Raw genomic sequence first — 16499 nt, 5'->3', positions numbered from 1 at the left:
GAGAGAGAGAGAGAGAGAGAGAGAGAGAGAGAGAGAGAGAGAAGTCACCGAGACGTTCAAGTGCAAGAGTGCAAAAAGGGTACGGAGATCAGCGTGTAACGCAAGATTGCACTACGCAGATAAGCGCGATTTGGCAGACGCGTGCTGGTATCGTGTCGCAAGGACTTCTTTTCAGCCGAGCTTCTCGCGCGGTTCATCTTTCCTCGGTTTCTTTTCACGTTGACGAGAAAAACCGAGAAAAATATGAACGTACGAGAAGTTCAGCTAAATAGAACGGGCGATTTCTCGACGGTACGACAATCCTCCTCGATCCGCCACGCGGATGCACGCGTGCCTCCGCAAGCGAGCCCGTTGCGACGCCGCCAACGGAGCTCGATCCTCGGACTCGGCGGACTCTAATTGGCGCGCGAGTCCGGAGCAGTCCGGAGGTGCGGGATTGTTTACGACCGGCACAACACGCCGTGCCATGTCCGCGTCGTGTCATGTCGCGTCGCGTCGCGTCGAGGTAGGTTATGGGATGCTGTTTATAGGCGTCGGGTGCACTCCTGGCCGTGATGCGACGGACACAAGGGCGCAAAAGGAAAACAAATAACAAGTAAATAAATAAGCCTGGTCGCGCGCGCGCGCGCGCGCGCGCGTGAACGCGAAAGAACACGGCGCGCAGAGGGTGGACGCGAGGAGGGGGGAGGGAGCGGAGAGGACGAGAGCGACTCGCTCCCTCCCTCCCCTCTCCCCTTCGACCCCTTCTGCCAGGCGTCGCGAGCCGCGAGGAAATTACTCACCGGGAAAGCACGTATGCGCATCTTGCTCTCCTTCTTCATCAGAGCACTGCTCTTCATCATGTCGGGTTTGTCGGGTCTCGGGGTTCGCGTCGAAGGGGGGTTACCTCGCCACCTCAGAAATGCCGTTCCGACGTGAAGGCTGCCTCGGCGAGCGCGCGACGCCGCGTGCACATCGACGCGCGGGGCACACAAACGCGGACGCGCAACACCACCACTGCCGCACGCACGCACGCACACAAACGCTGTCGCGGGCTTGCAAAGCTGCGAGACTCTCTCTCTCTCTCTTTCTCTAAACGAAGCGGCGGGCGAAACCCATTTACGTATCGGGAACAGCCGATGATCGCTCGCGGAAAGACGGTGGCGGCGGGTACACGCACACGCGCGGCGAGTCACTGGACGGCAACGTGGTGAGGACCGACGTTTAGACGGTTGTCGGGTAGTCCCTTTTTCCTCCTGCGCCCCGCGCCCGAGCACATTTAACGACGCCTCTCCCGTAGGCGAGCGCTATCCTTCCAGCCCGGCGGACGAAACTCTCTTCTGAACTCTGAGGGACTGTGAGGGATAAAGGTGCGCGCTTTCGACGATGAAGGGAACTAGGAAGAGCGAGCGACGAGGAGAAAGAAAGAGAGAGAGAGAGAGAGAGAGAGCAAGAGAGAGCGCGGCTCGCAAGCGCGAGAGGGAGCAAGAGGAATAATGAGAGAGGGGGAAGGAGACGAGAAGAGACGAGAAGAGAAGAGACGAGAAGAAACGAGCGAGAGAGAGAGACGGGCAGACACGAGTACACGACGTGCGATGGAGTCGAGCGAGTCACGGTCGTGAGGGAAATATCAACGAGCCGTGGCGCCTGGCGGCCGATCGCTGCGTTCCGCCTTCCCGTTTTCCGGCTCCGCCACGCGAGAATCGTGCTCCGTTCCGCTGCCGACGACGATGGACGGATCGCGCACCGAATTCAATGAGGTGGCCGCGGGCGCGAGCGCGGTCGTCCTCGTGACATAATTGTGGAGCAGCGGCAGCAGCAGCAGCACGGCAGAAACGGAGAACGGAGCAGCCGCGGCGACGACGTGACGCGGCGAAGCGGGTCCTCTTCGTCGTTGCGCTCCTGCAACACCGTCCCGCTGTCAGCAGCACCGGGTATCCGCCACTATTCGCAAGCGACGAACGATGCCCGCGACACATGAATCACGACCACCAACGGGCACTGCGTGCGTAGCGTTCTCTACGTCTCTCGTAGGATCTAGGATCGCCGTCGCCGTCGCGAGTCGCGAATCATCCGGCGGACATCGACTGGGCCCCTCGCGCGACCGTGCCGCCGTCCTAGCGGCGCGCCCGCGCACCACGCGCCGCTACTTCCGCTTCGACCGTCGGTCGATAATGACGGAGAGCGGCGTTTTCTACTGGAAAAAAGCAGTGCGGCGCTGCCTGCACGCTGAGCGCAATTTTTTATTGTGTTCCAAATTTTGAAAATCTGAAAATCAGTTCACTTGTTTTCGGTGTTTAGCGTTCTACTGTTCAAAATTTGTCAAATTAAACACAGTAGAACAATAAACACTGCTTCTTTGCACGGTTCATCTTTCTCCTCTTTTTCTTTTCACGATGGAAAGAAGAAGAGAAAAGATGAACCGTACAAGAAGTTCGGCTAAAAAGAACAGAACAGAGGTGAACTCCATTCGTTTGCACTTTCTACTCCGTTTCTTTCATTTTCTCCTTTTCTCGCTTTTTTGTTGCCGCGTTACGTGTTTGCACTTTTTGAAATTAAGATGAAAAATAAGACAAAATTAAGACAAAAATGGGAGAAAATTAAGACAAAAAAGGCGAAGGAAGCACAAAAAATTCGTCTAAAACAAAAAATAAAGCCCTCTTTCTAGGTTCCAAAATCTAAATTATAGCATGTCTTGTTTCGAACACAAAAAAAACTCAGCTATTTTAATTCGTGAAAGATACGTTATTTTTCTATATTTATGCTGTTTTTTAAATATATTTTAGATTCATCTTTCTGCTTTTTTTTTTTTTAATATTGAAACTTCGGGTTGTATATTCAACTAGCTGGTCTGCAGGGCCTGGCAGAACGCTGCTGTGGCGGTCCCGCGTCCCGCCTTCCGTATGACAACCCGGTCGCATCACCCTTGATACTCTTGACAGCAACGCTATACTTTCTCGCGAGCGTACAATTAACATAATAAAAGCAACATAATAAAAGAAAATCCAATTTTAAATTACGTGAGATTCCCCACTAAGCTCTGGAGTCACTTAATGTTGGATTTTCTTTTATTATGTTCGGAAATTATTTTTGCTGGAGCTCCTTTAACAGCTTTTTACTTTCGTGCAATTTCTGATCCAGGTTGATCTTCACCGCCTTCAGCTTGTCCTCGCTCGCCTGCAGTTCGTTCAGTTCATCTCTTAAAGATTCCCGCTCTACTAGAGCGCTTTGTTGATTTCTTTCAATTTATCCAGAATTATTTTAGCACATTCCTCGAGCTCTGATTTTTCTTAATGTACCTCAATCTCTGTTCGTACGAACATCGCTCTCTAGCGTTTCTGTGCTTCTATAAACTTCTGTTTTTTTTTTTTTTTTTCCATTTCTCTCGGCAGTTTTAATAGCTACCTGCAGATGATATATTTCTACCTTTACTTTGCCTATCTAGTGGGATGACGCTTCGTCGTTGCGCATGCGCGATTGGTAACTCAAAGGTCCGTGGTTCGATTCGAGCCCGAAAGGAGGAAACGTGGGAAATGTAAAGAATATTAATTACATGATTGTTTGTACTTTTCTTACTTGCCATTTTTAACTTTATTATCAGAGCATTACTTTTGGGATGTTTCACAAACGTTTATTGTATCTTCCTCTTACAAAAATGCAAATTTTTAAATTGTTTAAATTGTCCTCAAAATGCAAGAAATCTTCTCACTTTGATTATTCTATTCCTCATGTTTCCATACAATGTATACTATTTTTTCCGCATATAATGACAATGATCGAACATTTAGAAAGTTACATGTTTAATGTCAAATCAGCATTTAATAGATACAATTTGTATTGCATTAAAATAATTCTAATTAAAATACTTTGGTCTCTATCATATCTTATCTTAATACATCATAAGATTATAAAAGCACCAAGACTAAAAATCTTCAAATCTTGAAAAAATCCTCTGAGCGATTACTACCTTTATCACTGATTATAAATATATTATATATATATGAAGACTGTTACAATTGCACAACTACTCCTATTAGCAATACAAACTAGATAAATGGAATCATGCTTATAGTAATATATGTATAAGCGTCAATACATCACAAATCTTTTAATTATTAATGATTATTATCATAGATGATCACAAATCACAGTTTGTAGAATCAACTCAATACAGATATATTTAAGTCAGAAGCAGTCAAATACACTATTATTATCCCCATAATGCTTACGACAATTGCTAAAATCCATAGGCTGCGATACTTATTCCTTGCATTTTCTTGCGACTGTCTCAAGCTCTCGTATTTGTCCTTCCTTTTTCGTCGTGGCTTGAACTTCTTCTCAAACTTCTCAATCTCTTCCCGATTGCGCAGCTCCTCCTCTTCTAGTTTCTTCGCTATCATAGCTTTCTGGGCTTCCTTTCTTTCATTCTTCAATAATTCGCACACACTATCGCACTCTACGGTGATCTGCTCCTTTTGAAGAAACGAACAAAGAAAGTCCTTCTTGATCCGTTTACACTTACACCATAATCTAACTTTCTTGCCGCATCCCTCTCCACCTTTACATTCTCCTGGATGACAATCGTTGACGCAACGGTGGCCGCATGGGTACTGAAATAAAGAAACAGATTATATTTTATTTAAAAAAAAAGAAAGAAAAGAAAAAAAAGAAAAGAAAGAAATTTATACGTATTTCACCGAACATAAATGTAATTACATTTTTCGGACATTGGTTTCCACATTTGAGTAACTCGTCCCGTTCCTTACTCGTTGCAGATGTCAGGTTTACACAATGCCGATATAAGGTGCTAATACCGCAATGACAAGAGACTCGCACCAATTGCTTGCATGGTTTACATGGCGCTGGGTGACAAGGTTGCGGGCACGTGTGCGTACAACCTGGCGGTCGTGCGAAATCGCACTCCTTCTCGCACTCCATGCACGGAGTACCGCTGTTGGATTCGTCGTCGGAAGTTTGTAGCTTGTGACAGATCAGCTCGCAGGTGTGATTCTGGCATGGCAGTAATTGGCCGCAAAGTCTGCCGCAGGAGCTCGGTTTCGACATGTGACACGGCCAAGGGCGTGTCTCGTGACCACCGAGACAGGTCACAGGCACGGAAACCTCGCACGGTGGACACGGTAAAGTCTTCAGCTCCATAATGTCCTTCGGTTTATCCCAGGGTCCAACAGGCTGCGCCTTTACTCCGTTTGCTCTGCTCTTCACCCAGACCTTGGTGTGACAAGTGACCGGGCAAGAGTGACCGCATCTCTTGTGCGTCAATCCGCAGACCTTTTTACACGGCGGGCATGGGCCCTGATGACACTTGTGCGTTTCCCTCTTGCTGTGATGGCAGATAGGTGGAATCTTGCAGGATTTGTTACACGGCGGGGGCTTGATTCTCTTTCTTGTACCGCACGGCACTGTTATCTTGCTGCTGCCGCATCGACATTGTATGACGTCCGTTCTGGTGCACGGATAGCAAGGGCCGCTGTGGCAAGGCGCGGCGCATTTGTGCTTGCGGCAGTTGAGCGTGTTCTCGCACGTTTTCTCACACGCATTTGACGTATTCTTCGATATGCAGTCACAGCATTTCTTGTTGCACAAATGTCTACCGCATAAACGCATTTGCATGCATTTCTTGTTGCAGTGGAACTCCTTTGCGCAGGCGATCTCTTTCGTGTAGTTGCCGCATCTGCACGCTTTCGTTAAGACTTCCAAGCACTGACCACAGCGATCGGTATGGCATCTCATGTTGCAGAAGTGCGACCCGCAATCCAGCAACTTGCCGCACGTGTCGCCGCACGTTGGCACTTGCTGCCGCCTGCAAGAAACTTCGTATCGTTTCTTTCCGCAGGGACAGGATCTGTTCTTTTCCAGGGGACAGTTGCCGCAATCGCCGGGTAGATGACAAGTGCTTTCGCAGCTATGTACGTTGCAAGAAAATCTCCTGTTACAAGGTTTCTCGCAGATCCACGTGCCCTCGTAGCACTTCCCTATCTTCTCGTTACTCTTACAACGGCATTTCAGTAATACTATTTCTACACAGGGGGAACATTCTCCAGTGTGACACAGGCTATTACAACTGTGTACACAAGATTCATATTTTTTGTTGCACACAGTCCCGCAGCTCCAGTTTTTAGCATTGCAACGTCGCGGTTGCGCTGGTAGCTTGCCGCAGTAACATTTAACCGACACCATCTTGGCGCAGGGCGGACATGGACCAGGATGGCAGAGCAACACGCATTTATGACCGCACTCTGGTTGCAGAAGTTTGCCGCAGGCTTCACCGCACGAATGTGGAATAGCCCAGGGTTGATGCGGGGGATCCACAGTCTTCTTACAGAAGCATTTGTACGATCTTGGAATCTGATCCTGATCGTATTCCATACGGCATTTTGGACTGTAATATATGCATTTTTATTGGCATATTAAACAGAAGTTTTGTCACAATTTTCATGCAACTCCGTTTTGAAATAATAATAAATATATATACCATGCCCAGATTGGGGGAATCCCTTTGGCTCGTTTGAAGCTCAAACTGTCGTTGATCCAGTGCAGAATGCAAGACATGTGTAGAAATGCATAGCATTTGTCGCAGTTCCATATCTGTACAGAAAGAATAGAGGAATGATAATAAACTACTTTCATTAGTGCATTCGGTGCTACTGAAACTTTCAAACAATGAAACCAGCAAAATAAGACACATATATAGACTTTTATTGTATTTATAAAATTTAAAAATTCCTTCATACTTATATCAATATTTAGACAGAGAATATTTAATTTATATTAATTATATAAGAAAATTTTTCACGTAAAAGAATATCTAGCCTTGCACACAATACTTAAACATGTATGTAAACGCAAATAAGATATTAAGAAGATAGCAACATCATATTTTAAGATGTTACTATATCCTGTTATTTAAACGTACTGGATCTATCTTCTTGACAGTAGATATACATATCAAACAAACAGCGCTGCTGGTCTGAAAGGAATTAACCAGGTACGATATCACTTTCTCCGCATCCGTGCTCTGTCCCTGGTACGCCAACAATACTTTGCCCACTACATTTTGGACATCCTCCTCATTTGTTTCATCCTCTTCTTCGCTAGAAGAATTCAACGACGCATTGGCTTCTAAGTGCCTTTCGATAGACAGTTTATTCTGCGCTTGAGCCCTCTTAAATTTCTGCATCTTGATACTCTAAAAGTACATTTTACAAATTAGTGACGAACTCAAAAACTGAAAGTATATAAAGACTGATTAACGCTACAACACGCTGTACAAGTTACGTTAATTCAAGTAATTTTCAATCAAATTCTAGTGTAATTTTATTTAAAAAAAGAACAGAATATAACAAACTATTCTAATATGCATGCGTGTGCATATATATATAGTTCATATCTCATCCACAGCAGTCAATACTGAAATCATAGTATTGTTTCTGTTGCAATTGATTGAATACCAAAGCATCTGTCTTATAAATGACAGAGTATTACTAAGAATTGTAAAATATATACATATAGTTGTACTAGATTCGTTTTATCGCAAAATTATCATTGAATCTGACATTTCGCTGGAATAACTGGTATTTAACCGGCAAGTCGCTGCAGATTTCTGACAACAGTAGAGAACAATTAAATAACGAGCAATGTGGCCTTGGGTCCGCAATTACCGATTTTCCTTCGTTTCTCTTGATTTTAGCTAATCATAATTGATCACCAGCTATCAAACTGTCTTCGAGATATAGTTTAAGACTGTACACATACGATTTTACCACGTATACACATTTAGCGTCAGGAAGGGAATTGTTTTCGACTTTTCGAGGGAAGACGGCAAGACCAGCTGCGTCTGGATTTCGGATCGCGTCTAGATATTCGTGCACCATGACTGTTAGTTCAAACCAGTGAATTATATAAACTAGAATGTGAACTCGACCTACTCTACTTACTCTACTCCAGAAGAAAACAGGACGAGCAAGAGGGAGAATTGCGGCCAAATTCAAAATTTCCTCAGAAAATTTAGATTCTCGTAATTTGTTCTGTAAGTAGCTATGTGTGAAATATTATAATTTTATATCAACCACAATAAAACTTTCAGGGAGAAGACATTCTGAGGATTGGCATTGTTAATGACAACAATTGTGTGTGCAAAATATTGTAATATAACTTTATATCATCTACAATATGAAATTATTGACAGGATTCTGTATAAAATCTTAAGGCATTATTCTTACGTGCTTATTACAAATCACTTGCTTTACACGTGCGTGTTTGCGCAATTTGTAAATAGACAAATCGCCGAAAGTTATTTCGAATGTGCGTATAACATTAATCTCAGAAGTGTCAGACTTACATTTACATTACAACTCCGGTAGCAATGAGATCGTTAACGCTAAAGCTACGCTTGATATGCAAAAATATTAAACGTATACACGTATAGCTGCAACATGAGAAGTAAATTTGTGCGCTTAAACATAACTCGAATTTTGCAGCAAGTGAGGCATTTAGTCTACGGCTGCATTCCGATATTCACTGTCAGTACTGAAAATCTATTTTTGTAATTTTTACGTCATGTATACTATAGATTTTCAGTACTGATTGCTGACAGTAAATATCGGAATGCAGCCTACGTCTAATCGGTATACATACCGAACGAACGATTTAACATATAATAAATCGGACAATTAAACAACGGAATGTTGCATTTGAAACCTGCTTACACAAATGTCGTTACACCGATACAATAAATCTAATGATATTAAAAATAAAATATTCGAAAACATATATGCTGTAATTACATGTACGTAATCATTTTGAGAAAGGTAAACTACCTAAATCGAAATAAATGTCTCTTATTTTGCGTTTGCACTTTTCCTCTTCATGCACAGATATCGAGTTATCTTACACAACTTGATCCTATGTTCTACGAGAGTGTCAGCTTTGTAAAGCAATATAAAATATTCGACATATATATATTCATATATATAATATATATACATAATACATATAAAATATATAAAATGTTTTTTTTTTTATTTATATAACAATTATTCTGCTCGTATGGACGGATATAAAGTAGCCACTTGTAAGTATTATTATTATTATATAGTCGCGTAATTTATGAAAAATCTAATATTTTACAACAAGAAGTATTAAGATTTAAAATCCATTAACTTAATGATCTTACATGCAAATGGCATTGTCGTGTGTTTACACTATCAAAATGCAGATGTGACTAATAACTTTTGATTTGTAAATACATTCATGTGTATAAATATTTCGTTGTGTTAAAATGTTAGCAATTTAAAAACTTTAACAATTTAAAAATTCAAAGAGATTGTATGTCAATATAATCGTTAACAAATAGATTTTCGCATTATTTACGATAAACAATTACAAATATTAATATTATATTAATTTATAATTTGTTGTCTCAATTATTGTCTCTATGTATAAATCTTACTTATTTAAAAAAAAATTTTTTTTGAAAGCGTAATAGACAAAACTGTCTTTTTAAAATTTTAATTTAATAATTTATACGGCATTTTTTGAAAACAAATAGATGTCATCATCTTTTAAAAACAATTAATGCATCTAAAAATCTAGGTATAAAAAATAAATATAAAAAGATCGTTGATTTTTTTGTATAATGGTAACTTAAGTATTAAACAGCTGTTTGTGGTACACCCTGTACTAAAAGTGTTTTGCTTTTAGCTTTCGGCAGTGAAGATTGACTCATTGTTTTCGCCATCTTAGGCTGACCATTAGGCGAGCTCGTAACGAAGCCTTCTGATCTCATATCTTTCAACGAGACGTTAGAATTACTACGTAACGAAGGTGTAGAACTGAACTTTCTGTTGTGCGCTAAACGTTCTTGTAATCTCGTCTCGTTTTGACGTGGCATTCTAGTCTTTACTGGTACATCACGATATTCGTATATATTTTCTTTAGATGATCGTGTTAAATTCTCGATTCCCTCGGAGTGCTCATCGTCTCGTACCATCAGGATGTCTCCGCTATAGTAGTGATCAGATTGTCTGTGGAAAAAATAATACAAAAAATATTATATACAGAAAAAAATGTATAAAATCTAAGTAAAAGTTAATAATTTAATCATTTACTCTATCATTTAGTTTAGTGGTCTTTGACCACTTTTTCTATAATTATGTGCAACTAATAAAGCATTATTATGTGAAAGGCATACTGTGCAAAATTGTCCACAAAGTATTTTCTATAAATACCTGCACGTATCCTAGCTGCCTTTGTTTTGCTAATTGTAAGCAGGAATAGAGTTAATTAGAAATTTATATTCAGAAATGGTTATGTGAAAAGACAAAGAAACCGTATCCCAAAATAAACTGTAAAGCAGAACCAGTTTTTGCATGCTCCTAACGTTCGGTACAGCAGGTGCCACCGAATTAAGCTGTAGTCACATGGATTTGGTTCTGTTTACCTTTTCTTACCTTTTGGCGTTACGCCAAAGCATACAGCACACCACAGAAAGTACCAGTAGCAGCAGACACGCTGTTGACATGGACCAAAATGCGATTTGCAGTGGCTGTTTAGGTTCCCACCAGTACTGCAACAAAAATTGTAAATACAATTGATATAATTCAATAAGAATATACGAAACATGTATATTATATTACAATGTCTTACTTCTGTAACGGGAGGATATGTAGGGACAAGATAACCAATAACGGTCGGCAAGTACATGGACCAGAATGCGCTCTCGGTTTGACGATAGTTTATTTCAATAGTGCTGTTGAATGTCGTATTGATATTAAGGTATCGCAATTGTCCATGACGCGCCAGATCAAAATGCAATCCCAAGATTTGCGAAGGCGTTGGATTTCTAGAATAAAATTGAACAAGTCGTTGTATTTTTGAATTTTATCATACAAGTAAATAAATCAGCATTACTAGATACATACCCATATTTTGCAAAATTAGAGTATGCCTTCATGAAGAAGTGACTCATATTACGATCATTATCAGTCCACATATCTCGACTCAATCTCCATTTTTGCGGGAAAAATTCTGTATCAATGATGTCATATTAATAGCTATGTCGTATAAATGCTATGCGATTTAAATTAAAGATATATAAAAACATACCAACGTCCATAAAGGGTGCTCCTGTTAGCCATAAAAGTTCGGTATCATGAGGTACCCGAGCCCACTGTGGCGAATAGAGTGCTTCTATCGAGGTATTTAAGACATAGAGATATGTTGGTACATGTCTTTCCACCAATAATTTTGCTATTTTATCATATGGTGCAACATAATGAAAGTCTGATAAGAGCTGAAAATATTAATAACAATTAAAGACAATAATTGTATATACATGACATTTAGTTTGACGCTTTCACACACTACTCACATTTATATACTGATCACGTACGTGCGTGACATTCAATGGATCCGGCCAATATGTATACATATATTTTATTGCCTCATAAATGCCATAAGGATTCAAGGTATAGTTATACTGAAGAACTAACTCCCAAATCCTTTGATCAAATACCTCAGGAGTTATTATGTATTGATTCCTTGCCAATGTAACATTATTTTCTGTAAAAATTAAAATAAAAATTATGAAAGATAATATATATATGCTGCGATATGCAATTAAATAAAATAAACAGTAAAATTCTGAGCAAGAAAAAACGCAGTTAAACCGAAATCGAAGTCAACAGATGACATACTTATAATAAACGCTGCTTCCTGAGTCGTGACACCAGCCATGTAAACCAAATCTTTCTTATATTTGCGAGCTTTAATACTCTCTTCTGGCGTTTCCTCAAAAAAGCGCCAGTCGGCCGACCTCCATTCTTCATACCAATCATCTCGAGGTATCGTGAAGTTGACATCCAGCACAGGTGCCCATGGGAACATTCCGACGTGTGGTTTTAATTCAGAATTGCCTAATTCAAGGAAACTACGTCCATCCTTTAGGCACTGTACCAATTTCCAACTGCTCTCTATACTGCAACCGAGCATTTCTGCATACACTCGGGATGTATTTTGTGCTCGGTACTTGTCTATTATCACCGCCCAGTCAGCTAAAGCTGAACCCGATTGCGCTATTACTTTCGATACTATGTGCCGAGTTCTACAATAAGATAAAATAAATAAATTAACATAATTAATTTGATAAAAAATATATAAAAATATCAAAAATTCAATTACTTTGGTGCAATCATTAATAATCCTGCACTCGCTGCTCCAGCCCCTGGCCCAAAGAGCGTGATAGCCTCAGGATCTCCATTAAAGCTAACTATATTATCGTGGACCCATCGCAATGCCATAGCTTGATCAAGAATTCCATAGTTTCCAGGGCTATTCTCATCTCCAGTAGACAAAAATCCTATTATAAAATACAATGGCAAGGATTAATTTTTTGTTAATCATGTACAACATTGCACAACTTTTCCATGAACATACTTTTTCAAACAATGTACTTACCAAGAGCTCCAAGACGATAATTAATAGACACTACTACAACGTCATAGAAGGCAGCTAGTATATGTGCTGGAAACAAATTACTCGCCCCATGACTAAATTCGCCGCCATGTATGTATAACATCACTGGATATCTGTTTGCTAACCCATAGCCAATCTATATACATAGTACATAATCTTGTTACTCAATCGTCTCATTTATTTAATTTCCTCTGGATATAGCATACTTACAGAAGGTGAAAATATGTTTAGATACAAGCAATCTTCATCAACATCTCGCACACCTTTCGTAGTACCAGTATATTCGCTAGGCTGAGGACAAGCTGGCCCCCAATCAACAGCTTGTAAAAGTTGCCACCCTCTAAACAAAAATAAATAAGTTGTTTTACGTAATATTACCAAGCATTAAAAACAGTAGGAAATATTTTGTATTAACCTGTGAGCCCTGGGAGGTTTGAAACGACCTTCTCTGGTAGGTGGCATAGCGTAAGGAATACCCAAAAACACATTAACAATTTTTGTTACTCTTTCCACTGCCAAATTCCAGGGTCTATGCCTCGCATACGGATCGTCGTACAGCTGGACTTTGAATCCTTGAACTTGGCCATAATTTGTATTCACAATTATGTCTCTATCTCTAAAATTTTTAGAATCTGGTCTTTCTCTTCCTTGCAGATCTTCGCGCCAACCAGCTAATATTCCTGGCAACGGAAGCCTTTCCGTAGTCTGATTTAATAGAACATAATGTTTATTAAATTTATGTTTTTATTCAAATCTTATATATATTTTAGAATATAACAAATAAATAAATAGCCATTATTTGAGAAATATTCTTATGCAATTACATTTCTAATAAACTTCAAAAAGTTTAATTTAAAATTTGAAATATAAAATGCTTAAACACTTAGACAAACACTTAACAAATCATAATTAATAATACAATAATTGACAAGTGTAAATGATTTATTATTTTACAATCTATATAATTTAAAAGCAACAAAGGTGGAAATGACGGTCAACAAATAATGATTTTCAGGAAATTATTACTTTTACGATCTAAATTATAATAAAATATTAAGCATTTAATAATTTCAATCAAGTATCCTCCAAGATTTACAGTTTATAATAAAAAATTTTAGCGTAAATTAAATATGTTCATCTGGTATACAAAATGTACTTCCATGCAAATCCTAAAAGAACACCTCGATTGTCATATGTTTGTGATTGCAATAGCACGAATTACGCCACTTACTCCGTAAAGAAATCGATCTTCAGGTGCTCTGGTGGGTCCTCTGTAACCGGGCTCCAAATAGCTGGGCTGATAGCCGTACCTTCTATCCTTGTAGACGTAGGTCTTGTAGCCGTTCGGGTCTTGCGGCGGCACGTACACGCCGTCGCGATTGTAGTAACGGCTGCCAGGGGCAATGTTCTCCTGGGCGAGCGCGACGACGCCCGTGAGCAGCAGGTACAGGCAACAGCGGACGACGCCGACGACGACGCCGTGCGCGCGTCCTCCACGCGCGCTGGCCATGTTCCGCGCGCGCGAGAGCACGCACGCGAGAGTCGAGCTCTCGCGAGGAGCGCGCAGGTGTGGCCCGAGAGACTCGCGCGCGCGCGCTCTCCTCTCGCCAACTTCGCGGCAAACGAGGAACGGACGAAAGCGAAAGTTCCTCGTTCTCCGCGTGACGAACTTGCCCGTTTGTCACTGAACGAGACCGAACGGTAGAGGTAGACCGATAAGCGCCGCCACGCCGATTATCGACGCGTAATCGGTAATTGGGGCGCGTCAGTGGAGATCCCCGCTGAAGTTAGGTGTGCGTCAACCCGCGGGCGGCGCGGGTTCCTCGCAGGCGGGTTCCCGGTTCCCGTGAGCGAAGCACTCGCGTCTCGGCGCGTCGTCAGCGTTGTTGCGAAACGTTCCCTCGCTCCTCGCTCGCCTTCGTTTCACTCCGTTTATGACTTATGAGAGCGTCCCTACACAGATGGCCAACACCCTATCACGAGACCCCCCTGGCTGTCACGCTACTCACGGCACTCACGCTCGCGGCGCGATGACTCGCGTGGCACTTCAGGTGGCTTCGCCGCGCGCGCGCGCGCCTCCGTGGTTACCCTTCTCCCCGTTCGCCGTCTCTTCCACCCGTCGATAATGCGAAATGTCACGATTGGTGCCGCGGCAGGCCTAAAGGTGGGGGTGGGACTGATAAACGGGGAGTTTGAAAGCGAAAGGGATCGCGCAAGAACTAGATAACGCAATTAAAACGCGATATAAGAATAAGCGATATAGCTTCGTCATCGAGACCTGGCGTCGTTGAAGTTACATCGGCTACTCGGCTTGCGTGACGATTGATTTAGATGCACGGTTAAGTACAAATATTTTTATATGTATATATATATATACATATATATATATACGTATATATATACCTACATATAAGCGTTCCGTAGTAGATACGTTCGATGAATGATACGTAGCAACGTTCGTTTCTTATTGAGACATAAAGCGGTTCTCGCTCTGTCGCGACTTAATTGAACGCCATCTTACTTTATAGTTTTCAGAGTTCAATATTGAATATATCTCTTGCGTAGTACTCCTCGATCCTTTCCTAAATCTCAAATAAAAATTAAAACAGAACACAAATTAGTTGAAATGTACAATTCTACTATCTCCTCTAACTTCTCTTATTTCTCTCAAATCTCTTCTCTTATATTATATCTACCGCAATTCTCGAAAACTGTTTGCGTGGAGTTTTACCATTCGGTCTCCAACAAAAAATATACTCTGACACACGTGTGAAACGTGCGTTAGAGATTTTAAGAAAAAAACATCTTGTATTTATAACGCTATAAATAGTCTTAATTATACTGTACAATTGTCACTGTGAAGTACTGATTGATTGTCACTGGACAATTAGGCATGAGCAGATCTCCTTCGAAATAATAAAAAATCAGTTTTTCAAAAATCTGTTTCAAAAATCTAAGAAAAAATACATTTTTTTTTTTTTTATAAAAATGGGATCAGATAAGTTTCACCACGTTCTCGTCGTTGATCCTGGAGTAAAAGCTAAGCGTGATACTAACAAAAAAAATATTAAACCAAATAATTTTGCCGAAGCACCCCCCATTATCGACGACAGGATCCGCTAGTGCAATTATAGATAACTTATTTATCCTCGATGTCATTTTCAGCATGTTAATTTAATATGCTACTTAATTTTATTTAATAAATGTATATCATGATCAAAGGCTCAACGGATTAAAAATCAAATGAAAGATAATAGGGGTTCTGAGCCAAGCTAAGAAGACTTAATTATATTTTTTATTTTTTATCGTAACACAATAAAATTTTATTTCGCTTTTCAAAAAACCGAATCAATGAATAATGCTTATCTATACATCGCTGACTACGCGTTAATTCGAATTCAATGTGTTAAATGACGAACGTGGAACGAAAAGAATGCCCAGAAAATCCTTTTTTTGAGCAGAAAAAGTTTCAGATTAGAGCTAATTTTTTACTTATTACAAATATATATACTCATGTTATCATAAACCGTTTTTAGATCAATAAAATAATAAGAGTTTATTTTATAACAAAAAACCATTAAAATCAATTTCGAACTTTGGATGCGCCCAACGTAGTGTTTGAAAATCACATTTGATTTAGCGCTTACAGTCTCTCTCACATCTTACAATGCAATGCGTAAATGTTCTGTTTAGGCCAAAAAGTTTCTATTTCTATTTCTCGAGCAATTTTGCAATCTTTTGTTGTGTAAGCAAATTCCAGTTTTTGGCTGCAATTGTGTGTGCATTAATCTTTGCAACAAATATTGCGTCTCATTATTTTCTGAGCAGTCACTGTCGACAAATTAGGCAACTTAACTTTGATCCACGATATCTCGGAAGTTAACCGTCATAACATAACATAAATTTAAAAGTTTATTTCCATCTCAATAATACTAATACTACGTCGCGTCGGGACGTTTCGAACTACACCGAGTCTTCTTCAGAACCGACAAACAATGTTGATTAAATAAATGAATACAAGTTACATT

The 16499-nt window shown here is 40.5% G+C and overlaps 3 protein-coding genes across 7 annotated transcripts in view; all 3 read right to left on the bottom strand.

Moving 5' to 3' along the window:
• Positions 1–2061, bottom strand: part of LOC112461914 (cullin-3-like) — a 10150-nt gene extending 8089 nt beyond the window's left edge. The window contains exon 1 of one of the 2 annotated variants that reach the window (XM_025027348.1): positions 783–2061. In XM_025027348.1, coding sequence (XP_024883116.1) covers positions 783–842 — 60 coding nt within the window. In that variant the 5' untranslated portion in view covers positions 843–2061. The remainder of the gene's footprint in view (positions 1–782) is intronic. The other variant, XM_025027347.1, reaches the window with a different exon arrangement.
• Positions 2062–3539: 1478 nt separating this feature from the next.
• LOC112461910 (NF-X1-type zinc finger protein NFXL1) lies at positions 3540–9515 on the bottom strand. 2 transcript variants are annotated; one of them, XM_025027342.1, is made up of 5 exons: positions 7659–9515; positions 6914–7186; positions 6473–6585; positions 4696–6379; positions 3540–4589 (listed from the first exon to the last, which is right to left on the bottom strand). In XM_025027342.1, exons 2-5 carry the CDS (start codon positions 7175–7177, stop codon positions 4140–4142), a joined length of 2511 nt encoding a protein of 836 aa, XP_024883110.1. In that variant the 5' UTR covers positions 7178–7186; positions 7659–9515; the 3' UTR covers positions 3540–4139. The 2 variants fall into 2 exon arrangements, with proteins under 2 accessions (XP_024883110.1, XP_024883109.1); XM_025027341.1 differs by having other exon boundaries at positions 7753–9515.
• A 46-nt stretch (positions 9516–9561) lies between these two features.
• Positions 9562–14819, bottom strand: LOC112461909 (neuroligin-4, Y-linked). 3 transcript variants are annotated; one of them, XM_025027339.1, is made up of 13 exons: positions 13703–14819; positions 12887–13176; positions 12682–12811; positions 12454–12607; positions 12178–12355; positions 11694–12100; positions 11369–11559; positions 11104–11290; positions 10920–11025; positions 10645–10840; positions 10449–10564; positions 10227–10255; positions 9887–10022 (listed from the first exon to the last, which is right to left on the bottom strand). In XM_025027339.1, the coding sequence occupies exons 1-13, from the start codon at positions 13979–13981 to the stop codon at positions 9988–9990; spliced, it is 2298 nt and encodes a 765-aa protein (XP_024883107.1). In that variant the 5' UTR covers positions 13982–14819; the 3' UTR covers positions 9887–9987. The 3 variants fall into 3 exon arrangements, with proteins under 3 accessions (XP_024883106.1, XP_024883107.1, XP_024883108.1); XM_025027338.1 differs by lacking the exon at positions 10227–10255 and having other exon boundaries at positions 9562–10022; positions 13703–13981; XM_025027340.1 differs by lacking the exon at positions 10227–10255 and having other exon boundaries at positions 9938–10022; positions 10439–10564.
• Between the last annotated feature and the right edge of the window lie 1680 nt (positions 14820–16499).

The sequence above is a fragment of the Temnothorax curvispinosus genome, unplaced genomic scaffold (assembly GCF_003070985.1).
Source record: "Temnothorax curvispinosus isolate PA1 unplaced genomic scaffold, ASM307098v1 QBEX01011875.1, whole genome shotgun sequence".
Lineage (NCBI taxonomy): Eukaryota > Metazoa > Arthropoda > Insecta > Hymenoptera > Formicidae > Temnothorax > Temnothorax curvispinosus.
Note: the sequence above shows the minus strand (reverse complement) of the source record. Positions and strands in the feature narration are given on the sequence as shown.